We start from the raw sequence: 26,498 nt of genomic DNA on the forward strand, positions 1-26,498 counted from the left end.
ATCACTTTATAAAATATCACTTTATGTCACATATTATTACTTAAATAATACCTGTATTTATTTAATTTGATTATTTTTGGTGCATTTAATTGCTTTAATTTATTTATTCTACTGAGTCCTTTATTTACTGATTTACTCAGTCCTCCATATATAAATTCAAAAATACAAAACATGTTTTGGTTTCAGTACGTGTTGAAAACTAAAACCAACAATTCAGTGCTTTACTATGAGTGATGGGTTCTGATATGGAGAAAGTCTGAACTGTGTTTGCTGTCTCGCATGATTTTTTGTATGTGCTGGTCTGTCTGTGCTCTTCTTACCGGTTTGAAGCCTGAAATGGGTGATGCCTTGTATTTCTATGGATTCATTAGCATTGTTTCAAATTATGAGGACAATTGTATAGTTGTTTGCTCGTGTTACCAGGTCACTGTCAATCAGTTCTGGCCAAACCACACCCATGCAGTCTAGATAAAGCAGATTAACAGGAATTTTAGTGGTTTCTGTTATAAAACATGTCTGACAAGGCTTTTTTTCTGAACTTGAACTTTGATTGCTTTATTTATTTAGTGATGAATATATAATGATAGCCTGCAGAGAAATGCTTAAACTTGCAATAATTTATATTTTTTGGCCACTTGGAGCAAATATAAAGAATACAATGACACATCGTCGTCCCTTAATTTGATATACAACTTGTGAACAGTTAAAGTTAGTTGCCTTATTTATACATCGAGCAAAGGAGCAACATTATCATTTATTTGGAGTCATCATGTTTGTGGCTCTTAAGCTAGCCTACAGTTTGGCCCACAGTGCTCACCAGCTGGGAGCTAATCAAGTCTGTATGCTGAGCAAGTATTAAGCAGTTTAGTTTTATAGATTTTTTTTGCTGAAAGAAGCTCCCTGCTGCAGCCAAAAACAATGCTATGAACCAACACAGTAAAGTTTTGGACTAGACAGTTAAACAGTGAACTGAAACTCTCTGCAAAGCCCCACTAAAGCTGAAGCGAGCTGCACATTCAGGTGATAATTACCTGTAGGTTCATCACTACAAGCAAACCCTGTCTTTGATTCTTCTTCAGGTGCCTGATATTCTGCTGGATTTAGCTTTTCCATCTGTAATGGAAAGTGAAAGGGACAACAAAAGAAAGATTTTCAGTTTCATTTCAGCATTGCGGCGGTTATCGTTACATTTTTCATTTTTTAGCCGGTATCTCCGGTTTATCAAAATAAGGATACGTACAACACATAACTGCATACTCCACCCCCCAGAACACTAGATAACTCGCTTACTAGTGCTCGTGCACCTACACTCATTGATCTTTCTGTTCCCTAGTTTGATCAATCTTGATCAAAACCTCAAATCCTATTACTCCACCTTGTCCCACTCGCCCCTCTCCTCCACCTCTGGCATTCGCTCGGAATTACCGATTATCACTGAGATGTAATCTGTCCTGAATCATCTTGAGGGACTTGGCTGTGAAGGGGAGAAAATAACAGAATCACATAAACTCTTCTCCTCATTGCACTCTCTCTTTCTCCTTCTCCATTACCTGATCCAATTAATATTAATGTTCTACAGTGAAGCATCATTTTTCAGCTCCTCTCCCCTTTATGACTCATCATCTTCCTTATTTCTCCATCTCTCTGTTCCTACATTTATCCCGGGCTTCATTCCTTCATCCTCTTAAGAGGGCATGACCATGTCAGACCTCTGTATTCTATCTCTTTTTCTCTGTCATTCTTCCTTTCCCTCCTTTCCTGTGAGTTGCTTTGAGCAGGAGTGAGTGTGACAGTCAGTGGTCTCGGGTGGAAGAGTTAGGTGGACTGTGTGCGTGGCTGTCTCTGTGTGTATGTGTGCGTGTTTTATCTAAAGTGATCTGTAATTGTATGTTCTCTGACACGGTGATGGATAATCAATAGTTCTGTCTGTCCCTGTGGAAGTGCTGTGGGGACCAGGGTGGAGAGTATGAGAATAAAAGTCATCCTGTCCTCAGTGCTGCACCTTCCAGTTTGTTTGTTTGTTTGTTTTTTTTTCCACAGCGCTACCCAAAGAGAGGAAGCCAAGGTCGGCGTCGCATTTCTCATACCCGTCTTTGTTGTTCTCTGCTCTGTGCTCTCAGGGTGCAGTCGGGCTCCTCCAGTGACTATCAGAATCATGAAAGAAAAGCCAACACCACCTGTGTTCTGGGCTACACTGTGCGTTACGAGCCATGACGAGCCACTGAATCCTTCCATCCACGTGGCTCACACATACAAACTCTTTGCAGCTTTATTCAGATGCCCTAGCCTAAACGAAAGCAGACAGGGATTACACAGATGTGTGGATATATGCGAGCCCTCATGCCGGCATCGCGAGCCACATTCACGTATGCATGAGCATGCATGCATTCGCCAACACACACAAACATATACACACAGACTTCAGTTGGCGTTTCCCTCATCTGTGTCCTGATGAGAGTTGGTGTGTTGTTATCTTCAATCAGCCTGCATTGTGGACGTCCATTGTTTACTCCCATTTCCCTATCTGCACACTGCCATGACACTGATAGTTTGTGAAAGGTAAACCTCAGCCCCAGCCTCTGCGACAATGTCTCATGTCAGAGTGGATAATAGACTGCAATGCATCATGGGAGAAAACCCTGGGGTCCTGGGTTTTATATTTATTTTTAAAGCTGAAACCAAATTCTTCTTTTTTTCCTTCCCCTGCTCTTTCAAAATAGAGTAATTTCATGGCTCATTCCTGAGGTTAAGACCAGGTCTGGTGGAGTAGAAGAGTTGTAAATAGCCCTTTGCTTTACCCCCAACATACTACAGCCCCGACAAATCTGGATCACTGGGCGATGTGTTGGTGGAGCTGGCAGCAATGGTCTGTTTGGTGTTATACTTGGAGTCCAGGTTTAAGGTGCATTACTGAGGCATGAAATCTGCATGATGAAGTTTCACCCTCTCGCAGATTACAGAGGAATGAGAATGACAGATTTTTTTTCTTTCCTCTTCCATATAAAATTTACACTGCAAATAGAAATTTTATCTTTAAGTTGAATAAGAGGTGTTCGGTATAGGGAGAGCGTTGATGCCAATATCATGCCACTGAAATACACCATGGTGCTCTCTCTGTGATGCCTGAAGGTGGATTAGACCGGACCACTTTCCTCATGAGGGGATGAGGTGAACACACACATGCAGCTCTGAAGTTGATGCCAAGGTTATGCAAAGATCAAACTTCTGCAAAAAGCCTACACAGCAATATAGTCCACATGGACTAATTTAGATGCTCACTTTTGGAGTTAAATGAGTAATGTCCAGTGATTCCGTGTTAATCTACTGTGGGATTTGGCTTGGAACGACCTTCCAGGGTACCGTACCTAACCGCTTAATTACCTTTTCAGAAGGGAATACCTCTGAGGTTTAGCAGCCACTCTGCACAGCAGATATGCTAGTCAGTCAAGAGGAGGTGATATGAGGTTACACTTCACTGGGCTGAGCCGTATTGACCTACCAACCCTCTGCACACACACACACACACACACACCTGTCTGATACTTTGCCCTTGATTTTGGCACCTCGACCACCAACAATTCTCTCTCTTTTTTATGTGTATCTGAAGTTAGACTCCTGAGTTTTTAAAAATCCACTGCATCGCTGGGAGTCTTATTTCCTTTTCATTCACTGATAGTAACTCAGATGATACCTATCATGCTTTTTTGCTTCCCATCCACCCTCCATCATCCCTTGTCTTCTCTCCCCTCCCTCAGTTGGAGGTGATAAAAGTCACCGGCAAGGGCAGCCAGAGATAATACAACAGCAGTTAGTGATAAATAGGACAGAGGAGATTTGGCGGCTGTCCAGGCTGATCAAATGCATGTTCAGACAGACAAGGAAAGGTGACAAATAACCCCCTCGGCATACCCATTTAAGGACAGTGAGATTTAGCACAGCTACATCCTTTCATTCAGTCTTATTACAAACATTTGCATTTTCTTTAAGCTTTGTGTTTCTTAAAGCCACCAGCAAAGGTATACATTGCAATGTCATTTAAAAAAAAAGATGTCAGTAGGAAGCTATGGATATTTAATCACTTTTGGCCTATTCTAAATTCTGAGCCACATCCTGTGCCAGGAGGTTAAGCTGACCGAGTCCATTAAAGCTTGCAGAATGGGCGCTTTGTCTTCATTTAATGACTCCTGGAGGTGGCAAGGTCTGGCGACATGGCAGAGATTGAGATTTCAGCAGAACTGGGAAGTCATGACGCTACACTTCTTCATTTTAAAAGTGGTGTCTATAAAGTGTTGGGTGGTCTCTGTCTAATAACTGGAAAGCTTTGTCTTTAACAGCTTGTGAAATGTAGTTGTTTCGTGGTCTATTAACGTGTCTTCCCGCCTCATCCCTGAGCTCTTTTACCTCGATACAGTTTGATCAGTTTACTGTCAGTTTGCATGGATCAAGAGCTAATTTACAGCACTGCTCCCCCTCCCCTCTCTTTCTTGTCTGTCTTGCTCTTGCTTTTGGGCTTTCTCTTGTCTCTTTCTGCGAGATTGGCAGGTCTTTAGGGCCGCAAGGCGCTTAGCTTCCCACGTTTCTTCCTCCTGTCTCCTCCCCCTCAGTCTGACTGGCAGTAATTACATCAGGGTTGGGCCTAGCTTATCCCGATGACCCCGAAAACCTGACAACCAGGAAGAGACAGAGAAACACTGAGAGAGAGAGAGAGAGAGAGAGAGAGAGAGAGAGAGAGAGAAACAAGAAGGATGCTGCTGTATAAGATACAAAAGCTGCAACATATAGACATGAAGAAAGCAGGAGTAAAGCACCAGACAAGAGAGGATAGAGAGAAAGATGTGTACGAGGGGAGAGAGACAGAGCAGGTCACACATCAGTGATTCCTGACAGGCCTTTCTTCCCTTTCACCACCACCCTTTTTTTCATTCCTCCATCATGGCTGTGTGAACTCTGTATTGTAATGGGTTGGGTTGAGGGAAGTGTTTTGTTTTTGTTTGTTATTTTACCTCTCTCCTTTCATCTGCAACAGGATGCTTCCCACAAGTCTTTGCTGTCATACAGCAGGTCTCAGTGGTCTGCTGGGCATTTCTAAACGGGGAAGGCTAGTTCTCTCTTGTTGGTGGATGGAATGGCAGGTCGTACTTTTTATGCCTCTGTGCAGGCGAGAGCCAGGGCCTGAGGCATTATGTTTTTGGGTTGTCTGTCCGTCCAGCCCATTCTCATGAACACAATAACTCAGTAATACCTTGAGGGAATTTCGTCAAATTTGGTACAAATGTCCACTTTCTGATAAACTGATTCGATTTTGGTGAGCAAAGCTCCAAGTTAAAGCTTATAGCGAGCTCACATTTTTGTGAATGCAATATCTCAGGAATGCCCCGAGGGACTTTCATTACATCTGGCTTAAACATTCACTAGGACTCAAAGATGAAGTGATTAGAATTTGGTGGTCAGAGGTCAAAGGTCAAGGTCACTGTGACCTCACAAAACACCTTTTTGGCCATAACTCACACATTTATATGCTAATTATGACACAATTTAATGACTCAGGAAGGGGAGATTGTGACCATATCTCCTGCTACTTGGCTGGTTGGTGAAGGCATATAACTGTGAGGTGGTATTTCTACTTTTGTTTGTTTTTACTTCCATTTTTGGCTGGACCACAATGCAGAGCCAGCTCTGTAATTGCAAATGAGTGACTGACTGACTGACTTAGTGATCACAGTACAGCAATCATATTTCCACCATTGGTCAGTCAAATGCCATGTGACTGAGTTGGAGTTTTCCCCATTGACCATTGCCCTTTCAGTAGAGAGGCATTTACAGCCTACAGTATTTCCAATTTAGCATATTTATTGCTAACTTTAGAAATTTTTTATGGCTGGATTGTATATGGATGCCAACCGTGGACTTAGGGCGAAATCTCTTGTTTCAGGCAGTCACCTTGCCGTCCTGGTTTCCCAGCTGCATGGGAACTGCAGGAAAATGGAGCTTGTGACCTAGTCTTGTTTTTTTTACAGCGTAGGTCTTTGTTATATCTTCACGCCTATTCACCTCTTTTGTAGTAAGTGGTGTTGGAATTAAGGTCATAGCCACAGGGTCAGAAAGGAGGAAAGAAAGAAGAAACATACAAGAGACCAATTGATGAACATACTGGAAAAAGCCTTATATAACTTTAAACAGTGAGTTCAAATATATCTAATCTCCCTTTTTAAAATGTGGTCCCAAAGGAGGAGAGGGAAAAGGAATGAAGAGCCATTTGTGAGAGATGAAATGAAGCTTTACTCAAAGAATGTTCTGACATTGTTCCTTCGTAAAGAGGCTTTTTTTTTAAATATTAAAAAGTAATGAATGCGACATTTATTATGCTTTGTTCCACTTTTAGCTCTGTCATCAGCAATTCTGTCTCCGTCTCAATGACTGTGTTTACATGCGCACATGAAAATATAGAGGTTATACACTCATGGCTGAGAGAAATCCAGTTAATGTAGGAAATTTGTAAAATACTTTACATGTCCTGCAATCCTGCATTTACTTGCAGCTTCTTGGTAATCTGATTTCTTCTCAAGCATAGTATTGAACCACTGATAACACTGTTTATTTAAAGTCTGTTTGCAGTTCATCATGCTGCAACTTTGGAGTCTTTTAAATGGAAGGGCTCTGAGAAAGAGCTTTTGAATGTAACTGTAACTTATTTATTTCAGTGTCAGTTTTGTCTGGACATAAGCTTTAAATATCTCTGTCACAGTGATACTCTCCCTGTCAGAACTCACATTACACAGGTTAGAAAACTGGTTAAGAATTGTATTCCAAGTATCTAAAGTTTCTCTGGCCCAAATCCAGCTGTGTTCTAACCAGATTTTTCTTACCCCCCAAGGAACAGGTTTCTCATTTGCATCAGTTACCTAGTTGTTTAAAAAATCAGGTTACTGTAGAAAGCAGACAAAAACCAGGCTGCTTAAGTGTCTCTCTCTCTGTTTCACTGCTATTATGCATTCCCTTGACCTTTTCTGCTCCCCTCCACTGTCTCCTTTCTGTTGCGTCTGGCTGATGTGCAGTCATATCCTCTTGTATCATTCACTCTGAATGACGTGGCTGGACCAGTGGCTGCATTTGTCCCACCTTTGAATAAATCTATTGGCACAGACATTCAAATACAGTAGCCTATTCATCTTGATGAAAACTGTAAAAGATGCGATGTGGCTGTTACACAACTGTATTTCAACCCTGCATTGACAACTTTTCTGCTTTGCTTGCTCACATCTAACACTCAGTCCAGGGAGGAAATGAGGGAAGAATAGACACAGAGAGGAAAGAAAGAAAAAATCAAATATTCATGATGCGGGATTTAAATAATCAAGGACTAATCTAGCAAGAGAGACACAATTCCAGAAAAGCATGCACGGCCTCTGTGAATATGCACTCAGCATAATTGGAGATCACAGTGGAGTAGTACTGATGCCCACCACCATCACCAAAACAGCCATCTGTTTGTAGCTAAGTCAGTACACAGAGCGTGTAATCTGGAGTGAATGCAGCCTGTTAAGCTCTTTGAGGATTATCAATCATTTATTTTGTTGTTTTTTTGGTGTTCCTGTTGCTCAGTTTATAGACAATGTGTTTGCAAACCCCTTAAACAAAAACAATATAAAGTGAGTGCTTATCAGTGTTTGTTCTTCTCTCTCTGCTTGCCTCTTTGCTTTTCCCTCCTCTTCTCCTTCCTTTCTCTCCTCTCAGCGGCGTCCAGCTTCAGTTTTTGCCGTGCCTCCCTGGAGCACACGGTGTCTGCTGAGGAGCTAAGCTACCAGCTGCCACGCCGCGCCGGAGGCAGCAACCTGACCTGGCACGACGGCCGCGGCCAGAAGACAGCACACACACGCACCGTCAAGCTACTGCAGCAGCCCGGCACAGAGGGCATCCAGGTATAAAGACGTTTTCACTGCATGTGAATGACTTTCATATGTGTTTTCTCTTACGGAAACAGATTACAGGCAGCTACAATAAGTTGTTTCAGGCAGTAGCTCAGAACTGGGAAGGTTGGACCATAACAAACATGAAAGAGAAAGAAAGCTTCTGAGGCCCAACACGTACTTGGTGAAGCAATCTGCGGTGAAATTGTTTGTGCATAATCTGTGGCTGATTTGGGATTTTTCAAAAGGAATAAATTCCAGCCACTGGGCAATCACAGCAGTTTAGGAAAAGAAAGCTTTATTTGTTTATTTATTTATTTATTTTTTACCAACATTTAAAAAAAGGAATATTTTAAGATTTCTCGCTCTAATCACATTTTGCAGTGTAGCTTAGAGTCAGCTCAGCCAATTCCGCATTCAGCTAGTATTTTTAGTGGTTTATTTCTGTCATTTTAAGGCATAATGAAATAAGAAAGAGGAGATGTCGTGTTTTTTTCATATCCAAGCCTTAGCATTTAGCATTTTGAGGATTTAGGTGATTTTATTTGTGATCAATGTTTTAGAGACATTCAAGGAAATCAAAAAATTTTCTTTCCCTCAAGATAAAACAGCGCATGATGAAGATACATGACAATATATTAAGATATATAACACCAATAACACAAAAAAGCTGGCAAACAGATGCAAGGTGACATTTACTAAATGCTGTCTGATCATAAAGTACTGGCTGAACAAGTCTACTGAGGGGAAGATATTATTCATTTATTTTATTTCTGCACATTAAGATATCAATATCTATATCTACATCTATCTATCTATCCATCTATCTATATATGTATATATATATATATATATATATACACACATATATAAATAGATAGATAGATAGATAGATAGAGAGAGAGAGAGATAGTCACCATCAATATTTCACTTACAACATTACTTATTTTATGTTGTAATACGTTCCAATTAATATTACGGTTCACTTGTTTTGTATTAAATTACATAACAGTGGTGATGAAACATTTTCATGAAGTAGTGTGAACTTTTTAAAGAAAACATTATTTCCCTTGCGGGGAGCTTTGCTGTAATTTATTATCGTCCAGTGTGAAATAACTGGGAGCTCATAAAAGCTTTGTGTTTTCAAAGCAGCATCTCTAACTACAGTATGTGAGAGAAGGATTGGTGCAATGAAGCTGTCTTGACTTGGATGCGGAAAAAGCTGTATATACACTGTGGCAGTTAATCTGTTATCATCAGAGAGACAAGAGAGAACATCACTGCTGCATCCCTAGCTGCCAAATCTCAGTGGTAACAGAGAGTCTAATTGTTTTATCCTGTACATGATGTTGGCTTGTCTCACCTGAGCCCTCAGTAGATACCACCAGAGAGAAAATGCTTACATAACAGAGGAGTGGTTACCTCATGGCTAGTGATGTAACAGTGCTTATACAGTCCAAGGGAGCACATGCTGCACAGAAAATTGACTAAAAAAAATTACAGTTACTACTGTCTCTCATATATGTCTGAAAATGTATTTATTCCACAAATGCATGTTCTTTTTCTCCAAAGCTGTACAGATATAAACACCAGATATGAATAAGCCTTACTGGGTGGTGAGGAATGTCTGCTTGGTGGCTCAGTGTCTCAGCAGTATAATGTAAACAGCCAGAGCATCATTTACTTCCACACATCGCTCTTGTCTAAAATGGAAACCCATCTGCGCAGCAGCAGAGAGAGGCAAAACAAAGAGGGGAGGAAAAAAAAGATCTATTTTAAGGTATTCTGTCCGTGTTTGACCTGAAACAGCATATGACACAACAGCCTCCTTCCTGGCTCCTACTCCTCACATGAAAGAGAGCAGAAAGGCCAGTGGAGGTCATTTGTTCAGTCTCCCCACTGCCTTGAAGAAAGTTTGCTACCATGAGGCTGTAAGCTGTACATATGCACTGCAAGATTGTTCAATAATTCATAAAAGAGTGCCCCCTCAGCTATAACAGCTATAAAAGGCTTAATAAAAGACGAGTGGGAAGCTGTATCCATGTGATTACACAGAGACTGGATAATTAAACCTCCTCTATACCATGAGAAGTAAGGCTTATCATTTCATTGTGGCAACAAGCCTCTTTATGCATTATTCAACAAATGGGAGAGCAGTCCAGCTCTCTCTGGTGTGTGTGTTTGTGTGTGTGCGCTTGTGTGTGTATGTGAATGTGAGTTGTGTGGATTGGTGTTTGTGCACTCAGTTCTCTGAGGAGTGATGATTAGATTACTCTTCATTACACTGGTTGTGCACACATCAGCTGTGATGAGGGAGCCAGTTCAGTGAAACACAGCTCAGCTTATATATATATATATGAGGTAACACTTGGGGAATCTTTCTTATCTGTTTAACAAAGCTGATATAACACATTATGTCCTGAAACTCCCATCCTGAACACACACACACACACACACACACACACACATGTGCACGGACACACAACACACAAATATGCTGATGCAGAGGGAGGTGGCAAGAATTACAGAGAAGGGAGTCAAGACATCTTAGTTATGCAGTATATTCTTGCTCATGCATGCACACACGGTTGTTATAACAAAGATGATGCCAGCATCCAAGTGTCTGCAGCACTGACCTAAAGTAGACACATATAGATTACAGTTTGCAGATGTGGCCACTCACAAAGTACACTGCAAAATGATATATTTTTGTCTCATTCACAGTGTAATAGAAAAAAAATACCAAAAAGGTGGCATAATTCCATTTTTCCTCCATAATGAAGTATTTTTTAGTAATTTGATGGAAATGTCGAAATGAAAGTGTGTGCCTTGAAAGAAGACAGAATAAGGCTGACTGTAGTCAAGTTCATTTGTATTGGAAACAGGTATATAACATCACCCAGCACCACTCACTGACTCACTGACAGCGTAAATGATTTTGGAAGTTATATACTCATTTGTGTTGTTACATTGCTTCAGGTGGACCTGTATGCAGACCTATCTGCTAATAGGATTTTTCCAAATAATGAGTCATTGTGTAGTTGGCGCACCTTCTGTGCCATCCTTTGAATTGGCTGTTGTTTGGGTAGCCAGATGGGGTGAGGGGAGGGGTCTGTGGGTGGCTCTCATTTTGCTGTCTGACACACAGCTTGTGGGTGAACCTTTAGATGAGACTGGGGAATAGGTGAAATAACAGAGACGCAATTTAGGAACTTACAGCAGCCACTGCGCCTTCGTTTTCTGTATCAGAACCAAGCCTGTTACAGGAAGTAAGTCTTAATTTGCTTCACTGGGTGGGCGAATGAGAGGAACCCGTGTGTGATTATTTTTCCCTCCTCATTACAGAGCTCAGTGGCTGACCTTCTCAGCTGACACCAACACAAAGCAGTGAAGTAACATTCAAATAAACTACACAAAACTCTGACCACTCCTCGCAAAGAAATGAACAAGATACATCCTACATCGTTAAAGTGGCTGTCATCAGTCCAGCTCATTATTTTATACACCAGTTGGATTCATACATGGAGTCCACCATTAGCTGCTGTTGCTGTGATTGTCCTGCTTGTCCACTTTGGTAATGCTAGTCAGAGAATGCCATTAAGTCAGACTGCAGTAAATGTCCACTGACATCAGCATAGCGTCAGTATGTTGCTCTGTGCCGTTCTGTATCACACATTGTTTCCTATCATAGCCACCAATATGTGATCTATGGGCATAGCTTATATTGTCATCGTGTACACCAATGTAGAGCTGTAACAAGTTAAGCTACACTCACTTTCCCATCAGCCTCAGCTTTACTTTGCGGTCAGTGCTAATTAGCAAATGTTAGCATACCAACATTTCTAAAGTAGGACAGTGAACATTTCAGCTGCTTAACATCATCGTGTTAGTATCGTCAGTGTGAGCATGTTTGCATGCCGACCATTTTGCTCAAAGCACTGCTGTGCATTATCTGAGTCAGAGCTTTTAGTCTTGTTACAATATGTTTGATCTTTTAATCAAACACCATCACCCACACAGATTACCTTTCATATTAGCCTTTTAAGTCAAATCAAGAGAATTCTTTTGTTTTTGTTTATTAAATACTTTAACATTTAACAGCTTCTTCTCAATGTGGGTGGTGGAGCAATTGTCACTGATTTCAAAAATCTCCATGACAAGTTACCTCTTGTCATGCAAATAATGATTGTCCTCTCTCAGAAGGAAAGGCGGAAGTAGTGTGATGTTTTTATCCTGCCACAAAACCTCTGAATGAGGAGGTGTGTGGGTGGTTGTGCATGCAAAGTGTCTTTGACAACAGAAACAGCACTTTGCCTGACATCTCCTTGCATCAGACAGCATTAGTTTTTTTTGGTGGTTTCCAGTGACGTGGACCATCTGTAACCTTAACCAAGTTTACCCATAAATGTGGCACATCAGACAACCCTCATATGATTTTATTTTTTTTATGCAAATGTCATACAGGTCATTTTTGAAAGGCGCAGACAAACATCCCATCTTGTTGTCATTGTGCTGATAGAAGCAGCAGATCAGAAAATGCTCATTTGTTTTGTTTTTGTTTTTTTCGGAAGGCAGAGACAAATGACATTTTGTCGTTCAGGTGTGACGATCTGTTTTGAAGCATCACCTTGGTGGCTAGTGGCTGCGCTGGTGTAGCGATGATGCATTGGATTCTTGTGGTTTTAAAGACACAGCAGAGAGACACAGAGAGCTTCTGGCCAGTGAGTCAGAAATGCTTTAGTCTCTGTTGGCCTTGTCTATCCACTCAGTGATGTGTTGCTCTGACTGAGACACATGTTTGATTCATGCTAAATAGAGAGCTTTGTGAAAATCCCATCTGGCCCTTTGTCCGCCCGATGAGAGCCCCACTCACATTCACATGAGTTTAAGACATTTACACACTGAGAGTTCTGAGGACAACTAAAGTCAGAGTTGTACGAAGCTAACCGAGGCTGACAGTTCACACACTCATTGCACAGGAACAGTCGAGCAGGCACTCACAAAAGCTCACACTTCAACATTTTCAGAATCACAGTGACACACTCAAACACACATATGCACGAGGCTCTCGTGAGCAGTGGGAGACACCTGGGTGCTAAATGATGCATCAGAAACTGCCAGGCACAAGGGGGCGGGTTCAGTGTTACTGAGAGGAGAGGAATGAAGGGTAAATGAGAAGTGGGGGAGAGAGGTGTGAAGGAGATATGAAGGATCATGTGTCAGGATATGTCAGGGTCTTTGGGATTGGAGAGATGGATTGAAGCTGTGAGTCTCAGCAGAAAGAGAGATGGATAGGTGTGGTAGGGAGTGTTGTTAGGTGGGACAGCAGAGCATGCAAGGAAGACAGAGGAGGAGAGTTTTGTATCCTGTGGAGAGATGAAGTGACAGCAAGAAGAGATGCAGAGCGGAGAAAGGCAGGTGTGAGCCACCATATGTGACGTGCGTGCTATAAAACATAGCATCACCTTATTTATGGGTATAGCATCACTGATCAATCTCAGGCGGAGTCTGGATGTGCAGAGACAGAGGCAGGCATCGGAAGAGAGGTGTTAGCGGTCACAAAGAGTGAATTTTAAGGATTCCCCACGCTCCCTTGACTTTCAGCTAATCCCCGATTCAGCTACACAAGGGAGGCAGGGCATGCACACACACACACACACACACACACACACACACATTTACTGAAACACAAGCTCTTAAATGGACAAAAAGTAACTCTGTGCACAGAAGTCAGGAATAAAGATCGAAGGGAGGAAACAAGCGAAAGGAAGGAGGGAGGATGGCAGGCAGAGGGTAAAATTTATGAGGAGCAAGCAGAGGGGGATGGGGTGGGGGGTGGGGTGGGGGCCGGTGTGAGACATGATAGAACAAAGTAAGCAAGGAAGGGCAAATAAGCTGTTTGAGGATACAAAGAGAATGATCAATAGGGAAGAGCAGAGAATAAAGTCAGAGTATGTGGAAGTGAGGAAAAAAGACAACAGGGAACAGCAGAGACAGAACTTGTCTTCTTCAAGATACAGATACACCTAAACATAACGTACTAGATCATTATAATTTATCAGGCGTCTTTGCTTTAATTTTCGATCTCATATCTGTTCACTAATTATATGATGCTGCCAGCTAGCTTGTAGCTTAGTATAAAACGCAGTTAACACCTATCATGGTAGTGGCCACAATTTATGGCAGTGTTTCATGTACTAGCACCTTTAAGGCTCACTAATTAACACACCATATCTTGTTTGTTGAGAAGTGTAGAAATGACAAGCTGTAGGTTTAATTGGAGCTTAAGTGCAGAACTATTTCTGTGCCCCACTGCAATGACTTCCTGAAGTGTTTGCAGGTCGCCTCACAGTGATGTTGGTTTTTTGTATTGATTAAACAAATTAGATCGGTAACATGTTAATTAGTGAACTTTAGAGATACTAGTAGGCAGATGTTTCCAATCTTTATTCTGGCTAACTTTACACTGGCTAAGCTAACCTCCTCCTGGCTGGAGTTCCATATTCACCATACAGACAGACAAATGTTTTGATTATACTATATTCGTCTTTTTATTTTTAATCAGTTAAAAGAAGTCATCAGTTAAATACACGTTGGCTCACTGACTACAGTTTTACTGCATATATTTCCTGCTTTCCCCCTTTTTCACTTCCTCATTCTCTCATTAGGCTTCTGCTCTATATGCACGTCCATCTTGCCTACGTCTCTCCTCCCCCTCAGCTCCATCTCTCCCTGTTCTCCCCTGTACGTAATGAATGAAGGAGCTCCTCCCACTGGACAGAAGTAGGTCTCAGGAGGAGTGGGGCAGACAGGAAAGGGTGAACAGGGACGACAGAGAATCGGTGGTGCACAAAGATGGATGACGGAAGAAAGGCGCAAGAAAAGCAAGGGAAGAAGAAACGAAAAGGCAGGATGATGGGGACCTATCATTCTATTTCCCTTCTGTCTGGCTTCTTGATGATGAAGGCCATTAATCACGGGGAGAGTACCTCTCTCCCCTGCACGCTTTCCTCTCTTTCTTATTGCCACTTTTTGTCTGTCTTTTTTCACTGTCAATCTGTCATCAGTCTTTGTCTTCATTGACTCAGTTTATGACATATACTGCACATTTAAATAGACGTCAACCAATGTGAGTCATGAAATATTCAATAATTAATCATTACAGCTCTATATGCAAAGATCCTTATCTGTTTTCAAGATTTGTTATGAGTACTAAATGATCCCTCAGTAGATCTTAAGAACATTTTATTTCTGCTGTAATGATGTCAGTTCCCTTGTAGCTATTAAAGACAAGCTATCAAAGATAAGTTATTACTGATTATTGGGTCATCTTTCTGGGAGCATACTGTATATACTGTAGTTATTACATTTTTTTTTTTTTTTTACAAAATAGCTCCCTGGATTATAATGAATCTCCCTGCTGAGTCTTTAACTGTACTGATGGTGATGGTGTTGATTTATGCTTAAATGTTATGGGCTGTAGAGCTACTAGAGTTGCTCTCCTCTCCACTTGTAAGTGCAGAACACTTCAGATGCCTCATACAGGCAGTACACATGTCAACCGAAGCCCACGCATCATGCAGACAAAAGAAGTAGTCACAGTAGAGGTGAAATTTCAACATCATTTTACCTGTCTTTCTTTTTTGTGTAACATAATCCTCTTCAACTCAGTGTCAAAAAAATGTTTTGTTTTTTTTTTGTATCTACAATATGTACATCTCTTGTTAAACTACACAAATGATAGAAGAAGCTAAAGCACTCTTACCCTCACCACCAGCAACCACACCCGTATTTAGTCCCACTACCTCGTGCAACTAAACATCTCTGTTCCCATTCTTTTATGAACAATGATGTCATATATTAAAGGAATAGTTTGACATTTTCAGAGATGTGTATGTCTGTATGATAAATGTGAAGGGATGATAGAAGCCAGTTAGCATGAGACTGGAAACATGGAGGAACACTGCATGCCTGGTGAGGTAGGCTATCAAGTTTCTCCTCTAACTCTTGGCAAGATAGAACATAAGTACACAGATGTGGAACTTTTCATTTAACTTGCAGGCTGTTCAACTTGCTGTTTGCTCCTCACTCCAAATAAACCCACCATTCCCTCAAAAATCAAATCCCTTTCATTTCCTGTGAAGACCTTCAGCTCTCCGGGTCAAAGGTTATGACCTTTGTATTTGGTACTGAGAGAGCAAACAGCAGGTCCTGTCTAGACAAAGATATATTTGTCTTGTTTACCACGCTTAATGGTTGTCCAGGCATTCGCAGCACCTACTCAACTATGTCAACATAAGGATTGTAAAGCTGAACGGGACGAAACCAGCAGGCTTCCAGCTTTGCTGCGGTCAGATGTAATGGTCATCCAAAGATGAGAGAACATTTTTACCTTCTCTTGTCCACACTCAATCATCCACAAGAGAGAGCGCATTTCCACACCTCTTCCAACGCAATCTCAATTAATGATGGGGGCGAGCAGTAAATTTGGGTTATTAAAATGGCTTCAGCGCTCCATTGAGTCAGACTAGAAGTATGTGTGTAATTAGGAAATGAGCAAACACACTGGGGCAGAGAAATGGAGTTGTTTTCAATTACAACCTACAGAGCAGAACACACTTAGCGAGTGGACCAGCCAGAACTTGAAAGGGCTGATTTGTGCTTAAATTGACAGTAGGAGATTTCATTACTGGAGCTTGCAAAGATGTAAATAGTTATGAACCTATCACATACTGAGATGTGAAGGTGTTCTAAGATTAAGTCTTTGCATCATTAACGAGAAAGCAGCAGGGAGAACATTGGATATGAAGCTACAAGGGTGCATGCATCTTGCATTTGTGTGTATGACATTTCAGCATACATAATCCCATTAAATGCAGTCAGTTATGGAGTGGAACGTTTGGCAGCAGTTCTGTGTTTTCCTGCTGAAAATCAGCCAAGTCTTTTGTTGTGGAGTTGGCTCAGTCAGAGCATGAATGAATGATTAGATATGAGAGTAAGTCACACAAGAGGCAGAGAGCTGAGGGGGGACAAGGAGACAGCTGTGTTTTCTGCCCATATGAACTGGTTGTGACTTTATTAATGTCCGTATTAATTCCCCTGCACATGGCCATGGCACACAAAGAAAGGGCTGCTATCTGGCAACTTGCAGGGGTCAGAGGAAATTGTGTGGAGAAGACGAAGGGAGAGAGAAACCAAGAATGAGAGGAAGAAAGGTGTGAGGTTGAAAGATAAAGATGACAGAATCACACTAATACTGTGCAGAGTGTTTAATGAAGGCAGTGCTGTCAGGGACAATAACCTCCAGAATGAGACCATTCCAGCCATAAAACGACCCAACGTCAGCGCCCATGCTGGTAGAAATAATATATGGAATGTAATTACTGCATCAAGATATGTTGTTGACAGAGAGGTGAAGAACAGAATTAGAATAACGTAATGTGTGAGAAAATATGGAGATGCAGTGGAAATTTGCATCGTTATCTCTAAATTAGTGTTGAAAGGTGAAAATCTGGGTGCTCCATTGAATCAGAAGAACAGCATCTGTTTGCCCTTTAGTGTCTACAAGCTTTTAAACCTTATGTTCACTCTCACATTGGCTTAGATTAGGCTTTCATTTAAGCTCATTATGGGAATTTCAGTTGTCTCACGCAAGAGAAAAGAGTAACCTTTTCAAATTATTACAAGGTAAAGGTAACACTACTGCACAGTTTGGCTTGTATCTCTGATAAATGTGAGATATAACACAGGCTACACAATACTGTCCAGACCTTTAATAAGCTGCTTTCCATTACATCAGTTTATTTGCCCTCTGTACATTTTCTATTTGTGAACTACCAGAAGGGATTTTGTTGCAAACTGTGGCATTAGAATGAATCATCCCAACGAATTTCACATTAATGAGAAAATCCAGCGTGGTGTGTATTAAAGAAAGCTACAGCAATTAAAAGGTGATTATGTGAAAACAAAAAGCAAAAAAAGTTAATAAAAAAAAGTGAAATAAAAAAATCTACTATATGAAACAAGTTGGAACTGTGGTAAATATAAAGCTTTCTGCTTCTTGTGTGTTCTTTAGTTGCGTCCAGGTGAAGCCTTCACTGTGTATCACACCAGTCCTACGCTGTCCAGTCTGTCCAAACCTGTGGTGCTGTGGACTCAGCAGGACGTCTGCAAGTGGCTTAAGAAACACTGTCCCCACAACTACCTAACCTATGTAGAGGCCTTCTCTCATCACGCCATCACAGGTACAGTCCACAACACTTGAAGCTGAATTCACACAAAGATATTGTCTAGCATCATCTCCTACTAAAACCACACTGATAATGGCTATTTTGTTGTACTGGCTGATAATTTATACAATTTAAAAGTATAAAACATATAAAACTGACCTAAGACAGAGGTGTTACCTGATGTTAAAGGAAAGGTTCTGGATTTTAAAAAAAATAATATTGATATGTCCATATGTTTGTAAAGACATTCTCCACACTGGCCTTAAAACTTTTCACCTTGAACACAGCTATGATGTAGGAAATGGACAGCCATGCAAAAATGGGCTCTAAATTTTGCTGAGGCTCATAAGACTACCTACAGGATGCCTTCTAGTTTTCATGTTTAAGCTTGTTGTTGTTAACTGGCCTGTACTGCTCAAGTTGTGCTCTGAGTTAACTTGGAGTGAATAGTGAATTTGTCCTTTGCAGATTTGATAGCTGGAGTATTTCTTTGCACTTTGTGGATGTGGGACACAAATGATTTGGTAAAAACCGCCTCTGAGTTTGTGTTTGGATTATATTTGTGCATGTGTGGCATCTCAGGGTCAATCTAGCAATTTCTTTTGTCCTCAAGACCCCTTTGATTTATTCCTGCCTCATCTGCACAGAACTTGGTTTGTGTTTGGATTAATGGAAGAAACAAGAAGCATCCCATAGATTTCCAGTGAGTTGAGCAAGTTGTGGCTAATAGTGGTCAAATGGGCGTAAGTACACTGTTTGCAACTAGCTGAGAGACTTGTGTCTATGGAGCTCATGGCTCAGAGGATGTGAGAAAAAGTCTGAAGAGTCCGGCTGTACCATGACCGGTCAGGTGACTATGATGAAGCTGCAGCTTTTCTAAACAGATTAGGCACATCCATGTTGGTAAGGAGGTGACATATCCTGAGCCGCTCAACTACAGTGCAACACTGACATTATTTGCCTCAGCTTTGTCAGAATAAATTGAAATACTCCAAACATGCCATACAATGTGAATTGCTCCTCCAATTCAAAGTCTGACATAACCACTTTTGTACTCTGTTTCTAACACCACATGCAACTATTAGAAGGTATCCTTCCGCCACAGCTCAGCTGGGGACTACAATCCTGGGGAAACAACAGGGGGAAGTTTGTGTTAAATAGACTGTAACTTTGAAAGACATCGACTGGATTCAACTTGGCGGGACTGCTGAGTGGAAACTAAGCCAACTCAGGGCAAACTCACCCAAAGTCAGCCAAACTTTGGAGCAAGGGCTGTGTTTTTTTCCCCCATTTCTTACAGCGTAGTCACAGAGAGAGGATGAAGAGTATTGTGACCAAGACTGTTATCAATATTAAGACAGACTTGAAAAATTCTGAAACTATCCTATAATATCCTAAAACCTTGTGCATTGACCTTAGTGATGCTCCTTTGGGCTAAGACATTGCAAACCAATGCTATAAAAGGCTTACCAAATCTCACACAAGTATTATTTTTAGGTTTGTGGTTCCACAGCTTAGCTTTTTCAACTGGAAACAGGTTTACACTCAAATCTCTGCAAAGGAGATTTAAAAGTCATTCATGTGAGGTGACGAAAGGCGGGCAGCCTATTTTTGGAGAAAAAAGGGAAGGCTGTGCAGAAAATGGTAGGTTATCACGTTTCGAGTTCAAACAACACACTTTCACACACACACACACACACACACACACACACACACACATACACACACACTGCTGCAAGTGCATATACACACAAACCACAGCACCATTGGACACACATGAGCAAATGCGTATACGCATGCATGCAAACACACAGTTATTGGTACACATCCCCGGCCTTGACAGACCAGACGGTAGAGCGGTTCCTTTTTTAGTGTCTCGCAGAGAACAGATTGCTCTTCTGTGCCGTAGGGGTAGCCACCACTCGCTTAGCATTTGCATGTACACACATACACACAAACACACAGGCACATACAGACACATACATACACAATGGCTTCAGGGATAACATTGCTGCCACCGTCACAGTTACAGCAGCTCTGATCTGATCATTTTTATTTATGTATTCTCAAACAGAGAGAGGGAGAGACAGAGAGAGGCTGAGATCCAATTATCCTTATGTATTCACTTGCTGATGTCCACCTGGATTTTATTTTGCCTGGGTTATTAGCCCCAGTGTTTTCTTTTGCAAATGCTGGGTGAATATGTGTTTTTGTTGTTGATGCATATGATCAGTATCAAAGAATCACATAGAAATACTCTGCCTTTTGTCGCACACAGAAGGAAGTTGGAACTCACCAGCGGTTGAGAAATGGATTCTGTGTCTGTATCATCTTAGTTCATTGACCCAAAAGTAATAGTTTTTCTCTCAGTCTCTCAGTAAGGACACCATTATAGTGAAACTGCCTCGGGTCAGTGCAGCTTCTTTAGTGTTTCTTGCTCTTACATTTTATTGGTGCTTAGATTCATGCTATCATCTTTTATCGTACTTTTATTCATTTAGTCATGACTGTTTTTATTGTTCTGTCTGCTTTTATTTCAAATATTATTATTTGCAGTAGTACATCAAAAGCAGGAAATAGACTGTCAGTCAATGTGTGCAATGTGATTATAATTCACTTTGACTGCACAGTAATGTATGTGGAGCTTTCAATCACATGAACTGAGTTCCCCTGAATCACATCAGGGATTTATTCCCCTTATTGATAAGAGAAATGAAGCAAATTCAAAACGCATCACTTCTTCATCCACTCGCAGAACATGTTTGATATGAGGTTGGTCCAGTTTTGAGTTTGGCCTATATTAGAATATGTTATGCACATGCATATATATGTTATGCATGTGTTTTTACAGCTTTATAGAGAAATGTTGCACTTCACTGCATTAATTTGACAGCTGTAGTTACCTAATTATTTAGCAAATTTAAGGTTTTGCTAAACATATAACTGAATACGCCTGTAATTAGATATACCACCTGAAAATATATCATAGGTGTTGTTTGGCAATATTTAGCATGATAAGTACTTTTATAGAACATTTTGAATGTAGGACTTTTATTTGTAAGGGTGTATTTTCACAGTGTGGTGTTCTGTGCTTCTACTGTTTAACTTTTGCTAAACAGTGAACTCTGTGTCACTGTTAAATTACAGGATAATGGTAAAGGCTAAGCCGTAGTGAACCAGTAACCCAAGTAGGTCAGAAAACTTACTCAATAAAGTTACACACCACACAGCAATAATTTTACTGCCACCAGCATGTATCAAAAGTTTGCTAACATTAGCCGCTACAAGCTACTGGTCATGTCACACCAAGTGAGGCTGTAGCAGAAAAACCCCTGAGTGTAATGAATCGAACAAGGGTGTGTTTAATTTCTTATGAAATCAATTTTTCATTTGTTAAGGAATAAATGTCCTATTTCTTCTTTCAGAGGCTACGTAGTGTCACTTTAAGTCAAATATCTGAATACTTCTTGCACCACTGTGGCAGACTTTAGCAACGTCAACACTGTATAAGTAATGGTTTGGATTACACTCGTGGTTGGCAGACTGTGAAAGTTGAAAGCAGTGAAAGGGATGCCATGGTGCGAATGTGATTTAGTGACAGAGCACCTGTTTATTAAGACCCCCAGGTATTAATAACGTGATCTGTATATAGATTAGTTCTCTGAATAATGCCACAGTTGCATTCACACCTTGTGTTTTTTTTTTTTTTTTTTTTTACTGCTATCTACATCCACACTGTCCACACTGCGATGAGAAATTGCAAACATATAGTAGGTCAGCAGGTTGGAAGACTTCAGCTGTCAGACAGTCATTAATCTGTCATCTGCTCTCCTCAGCTCATGTGCAGATACTCTGTCAGGACTGCAAGCTGCACTGATTGCATTTACAGACCGAGATCTGATCATAAAGCAAGTTAGACCACCTCCAGATGTAGTCCAGCTGCTGCTGCTGCATGAATTTACACCTTGCATTAATATTCTGTTTTCCTTATCAAGGTAATATATCCTGATGCAGGTCACCAGGTTTATGTGTCAAATAAGACAGATAAGATGAAGATACAGGGAGAACATACAGTACACAGAACAAATACTGAAATAAAATGAGTGAGTCAAATAGTAAATGTGGCCAAAGAGCTACACACTCAACCTTTCTGCCTCTGTATATACAAGCTGACCGAAATGTAATACAGTATGGAGGCCTTCAGGGAAAGCATGTGCTGAATTGGTCTACTATCAAAGGTTTAATCTAAAGCTTGTTCTTTTATAAGGAAAGCTTTACCCTCCTCCCTCTTGGATTGTTTTTCAGACTGTTTTAAGAGTCTTTATTGCCTTAGCCAAGGCAGAGCTGCTTCCCATTTGCCCACAGACATTGCTAATAAGCAGTTTATTTTGAAGCCAAATTGAGAGAAGCGATCTCTATTGAAACAGCTTTTGTTTTTGTGTCTCTTTTCTCCCTTTGACAGCACTACTCTCCCTATCTGCAGGCAATTATTAGGAGCTGTATTAAGTCTGTCTGTGGAGAATTGATTTGAGCTCCATTCATCTGCTTTGTCTCATTTGTACACATACACACACACACACACACACACACACACAGAGCGAGAGCGAGAGAGAGAGAGAGAGAGAGAGACCAAGGGCAGTGGTTTTTCTAGGACGCACTGGCATTGCTTTAGGGGAGATGGGTGAATAGGTTGATGATGAGTGTGTACACGCAATCAGAGGTATGTGTGTGTAAAAAAATACTGTAAATGTGCACAAAATATATGAAAAATTATTGTTGTTGTATCCCATAGGTAGTTGTTCTCACACACAATGGTTTGTTCCATTCTATGTGCTAGAAACAGAGAGTTCCTGGACTCTGAAGAGAAGTAAATAATCTGTCTACAGTACCATATGTGTGTGCGTACACACACACACACACACACACACACACACACACACACACACACACACACACACACACATATCCATTAAACCATTATGAAAGCTAACTGGTTTGTCATGGCTTTGTCTCCCAGGGAGGGGAGCCTTGCCCACAGTAGAAGTAGTTATTGTGTGTATTGTTTCAGCCCATCTGGTTGTAAGGCAAAGAGCGGGTGACAGTTCTGTACTCATTTCGCTTGTTTAGCTCCAGTGAGAGCAATATATCATAACTAAAAGAGATGTCATGTAAAAAAAACAAAAAAAAAAACAAAAAAATAAATAAATAATGATTGCTTTTTCCTTATATAACGTTCAGTAGCCTGTCTGCTGCCTACAAAGTATCAATCACTCAGAGCTTTGTTAACAAAAGAATATTTCCTCATTCCAGTAGATAAAAGAGTACAAAATGTAACTCTTTTTTTCAGTGCCACTCTGAGAGATTCAATACTGAATTTTCTAAACGTTCAATACTTAAATGTGATTTTCCTCCAGAGGGCACATAGTCCTACAGCTCTATGCACAGTAGTTACATAAAAGAAGAAAATGAAGATGGAGCAGACAGAGTTGCAGTTTGATTTGTGAGACTGCATTGGTCAGCAGATGAGTCAACCGAGTTGTACATTTTAAAACATGGGAAGATTGTCAAGAAGTCCAGCCACATAAACTAATGATGGAGAAAAAAAAGAGTTCCAGTAGCTGTTATAAGCTCATATGGCTTTGGACTACAGTAATATTACAAATGTATCCATTTGTGTTACATTTTTCTTGACATGCTTTCAGGAGCACTCAGCCCAGGCCCGGGTCCTCTGAGGGTCACAACCAGACCCACCTCAGTCTCTCACACGATTACACGCACATGTCTGTTCTGCAGCCTAAAGCCTGTCTTATAAAATATGAGTGCCGACTCCCTATTAAGGATATTTATATTTCATGGGCTGAGAAAAGAGAAAGGGGACGAAGGACTGTAGTTCTCTTTTCATTTACCTTTCTCTTTCTCTCTCTTCTCTTTTGTTCTGTTCTCTTCTTTCATCTCTTCAGCTGTGCTCTTTGCTCTCGTCTCACAGACATGCTTATTAGCTGCTGTGGATAAATATGTGATAAGTGTGTGCGTGTGTGTGTGTGTGCGTGCGTGCGTGCACATGCGCTTGTGTGTGACAGTGGGGGGGGGGGGGGGGGGGGGGGGGGGGGGGGGCACATTTGAGTACTTTTCCCCTGCAGTACAGACAAAATGCACAGATAGAGAAATGAAGAGAAAGACAGAGCACAGACAGATACACAGGATGTACTGAAGGAAATGGGAATGAATGGAACGATACAGAGAGTGAACTGCATGAATAATGAGTCTAATTATGATTTCGGCACCTTAAGGAGCGGCTGCAGGTATGATGGATGCCTCTTCTGTCTGCACCGGTGAAGGACATAGCTCCTCTACCCATAGTAACCTGTGTGTGTGTTTGTGCCTGCATTACCACACATGCATCTCTGAAGTTTTTCATAATTCCTTTGCGTTTGTGTGAGTACAGCTTAGTTGTAAAAGCTGTTTACTGTGGGTAATGGTATGTTAAATGTGTGTGTCCCCAGGGTTAACTGCCAAACTCTGTAGTAAAGCTCAGCCACAGAACACAGGCAGCCTTGGTAATCCTCCCCATGCCAGCCTCTTCACTGCGAGGCTGCAGTGACTACCAGGAAAATACATACCCTAGCTCTGGATGTAAATTAGATGCATGCATCAGCAAGCACAAAACATAAAGAAAATCACACATTAGTACAGACAATGTCAAATGTACAGTTGCAGACACATTCATGCACTATGTAGGCCTTCACGTTCAAATCCAAAGTCTCCTGTGGACTGTAAGGAAACCCGCACGAACACAGGAAGAATATGCAAACCCCTATTATATTATATATTTTGAACCTATAGGACACATATGTAGAGCACAACATTGCATGTGACACACTCACACTGTTCTGTCCATGGATAAAGTAATTTAAATTTAAATTATTTGGTCACACTTCACTTAGGTCACTTTGAGTCCCTCTATTTAGCATTTATAAGCGCTTTGTGAAGACATATGTATTTAGTAATGTAATGTAAAAAAACTAAGTATTACTGTTACTGTTGTAAGTATTTAAAATGTGCCTTTGTATGAGAAGTTATTGTTGACAAATAAACTGTTAAAAATTTTCATACCTTCTTACAGCTACATTATAATATGTTATGAACCATATATTAGATGCTTACAGAGTATCTGGTTGACTTAAATCATTCATTTTCACGGACTAAATCAAATTACTGATTAATTCAGCTCTTATGGAAATATTAATGCTGTGCAAAGAGGGCTATTTTTCAAAAGTAGTGGAGAAACTTAACCCCTTCATGCCTCTTCCTGGCAGGACGGGCATTGCTGCGTTTGAACGGGGAGAAGCTAGAGAGGATGGGAATCGTCCAGGAGACACTGAGGCAGGAGGTCCTCCAACAAGTCCTCCAGCTGCAGGTCAGAGAAGAGGTCCGCAACCTGCAGCTCCTTAGCAGAAGTAAGTAACAAGATGATGTTTTGTGGCCATTTTTCTGTGCATTTCTGTGAGTAATTGTTTTTTTCTCTGTTCATGTTAGAGAGGGGAAGACAAAGAAAGTGACAAGCAGGGGGAGAGCAGTTGGGTTTGGCTAAATTGGAAGGAGGCAGACTGAGGCCTTGCATCCCTGCTGTGACATACGTGGAATTGGGCATCCAAGTGCAATTGTTTGTGGCTGTGTGCGGTTTTATTGATGGGAGCTCTTGATTTGCTGCCCTGCCTCTGAATGATGGCTTCGGTAAACACTTTTATTATCCAGCCATCAATAAACTGGCTCAGTAAATCTCTGCTGACCTGGATTCAGCAGCTGAGGTGGCTCGCTTTTTGCAGGCCTGTTTTGGCTGTTTTGGCCATCGTTATGGGTGGTTGTTTACTGGGTTCATTGATGGCCTCTAGTCATCAAAGTACAATGTCAACACAATTTTATTTCTCTGTATTCCCTGTATTCTCTATATATTCTCTGGATTTTAAATGTTCCCCGGAGACTCTTTAAATCTTCCAGTTTTGCAACAAAATGTTCCCTGTAGGTGCCTGGATAAATACTACATAGGCACCTATTGATCAGAGGAAATGTCATCCACAGTTCAAGCAAATATATATATATATAAAAGGCACATTTAATGTTTTGATAGATGAGGAGTGCCTTAGTTTTTGTATTCTGAGCCAAATGCACTGAGCACCTTCTGGCTATTTCACTCAGGTTTTCCTTCGGGCACCATAATCTTCAAGAACATGACATATATCCAGCAGCAGCTTCCTGGCTGAGCTCATTTGCTGAGATCAGCTGCATTTAAGGAGGATTGCAGCTTGCTTGTTACTGTAGTTGTTTCCTATGTTCTCCCCAGTAATTCAGTACTGAAACAAGA

General features: G+C 41.0%; 1 protein-coding gene across 2 annotated transcripts in view; it reads left to right on the top strand.

Annotated features, from left to right (window-relative positions):
- samd10b (sterile alpha motif domain containing 10b) overlaps positions 1-26,498 on the top strand; it is a 48,539-nt gene that overhangs the window by 12,582 nt on the left and 9,459 nt on the right. For both annotated transcript variants that reach the window (XM_071476464.1, XM_071476463.1), the window contains exons 2-4: positions 7,735-7,919; positions 17,983-18,151; positions 25,453-25,593. In XM_071476464.1, the coding sequence (XP_071332565.1) occupies positions 7,735-7,919; positions 17,983-18,151; positions 25,453-25,593 (495 nt within the window). The remainder of the gene's footprint in view (positions 1-7,734; positions 7,920-17,982; positions 18,152-25,452; positions 25,594-26,498) is intronic.

Source organism: Trachinotus anak, unplaced genomic scaffold (genome assembly GCF_046630095.1).
Source record: "Trachinotus anak isolate AG129_WGS33_773 ecotype Australia unplaced genomic scaffold, CSIRO_AGI_Tana_v1 ptg000004l, whole genome shotgun sequence".
Lineage (NCBI taxonomy): Eukaryota > Metazoa > Chordata > Actinopteri > Carangiformes > Carangidae > Trachinotus > Trachinotus anak.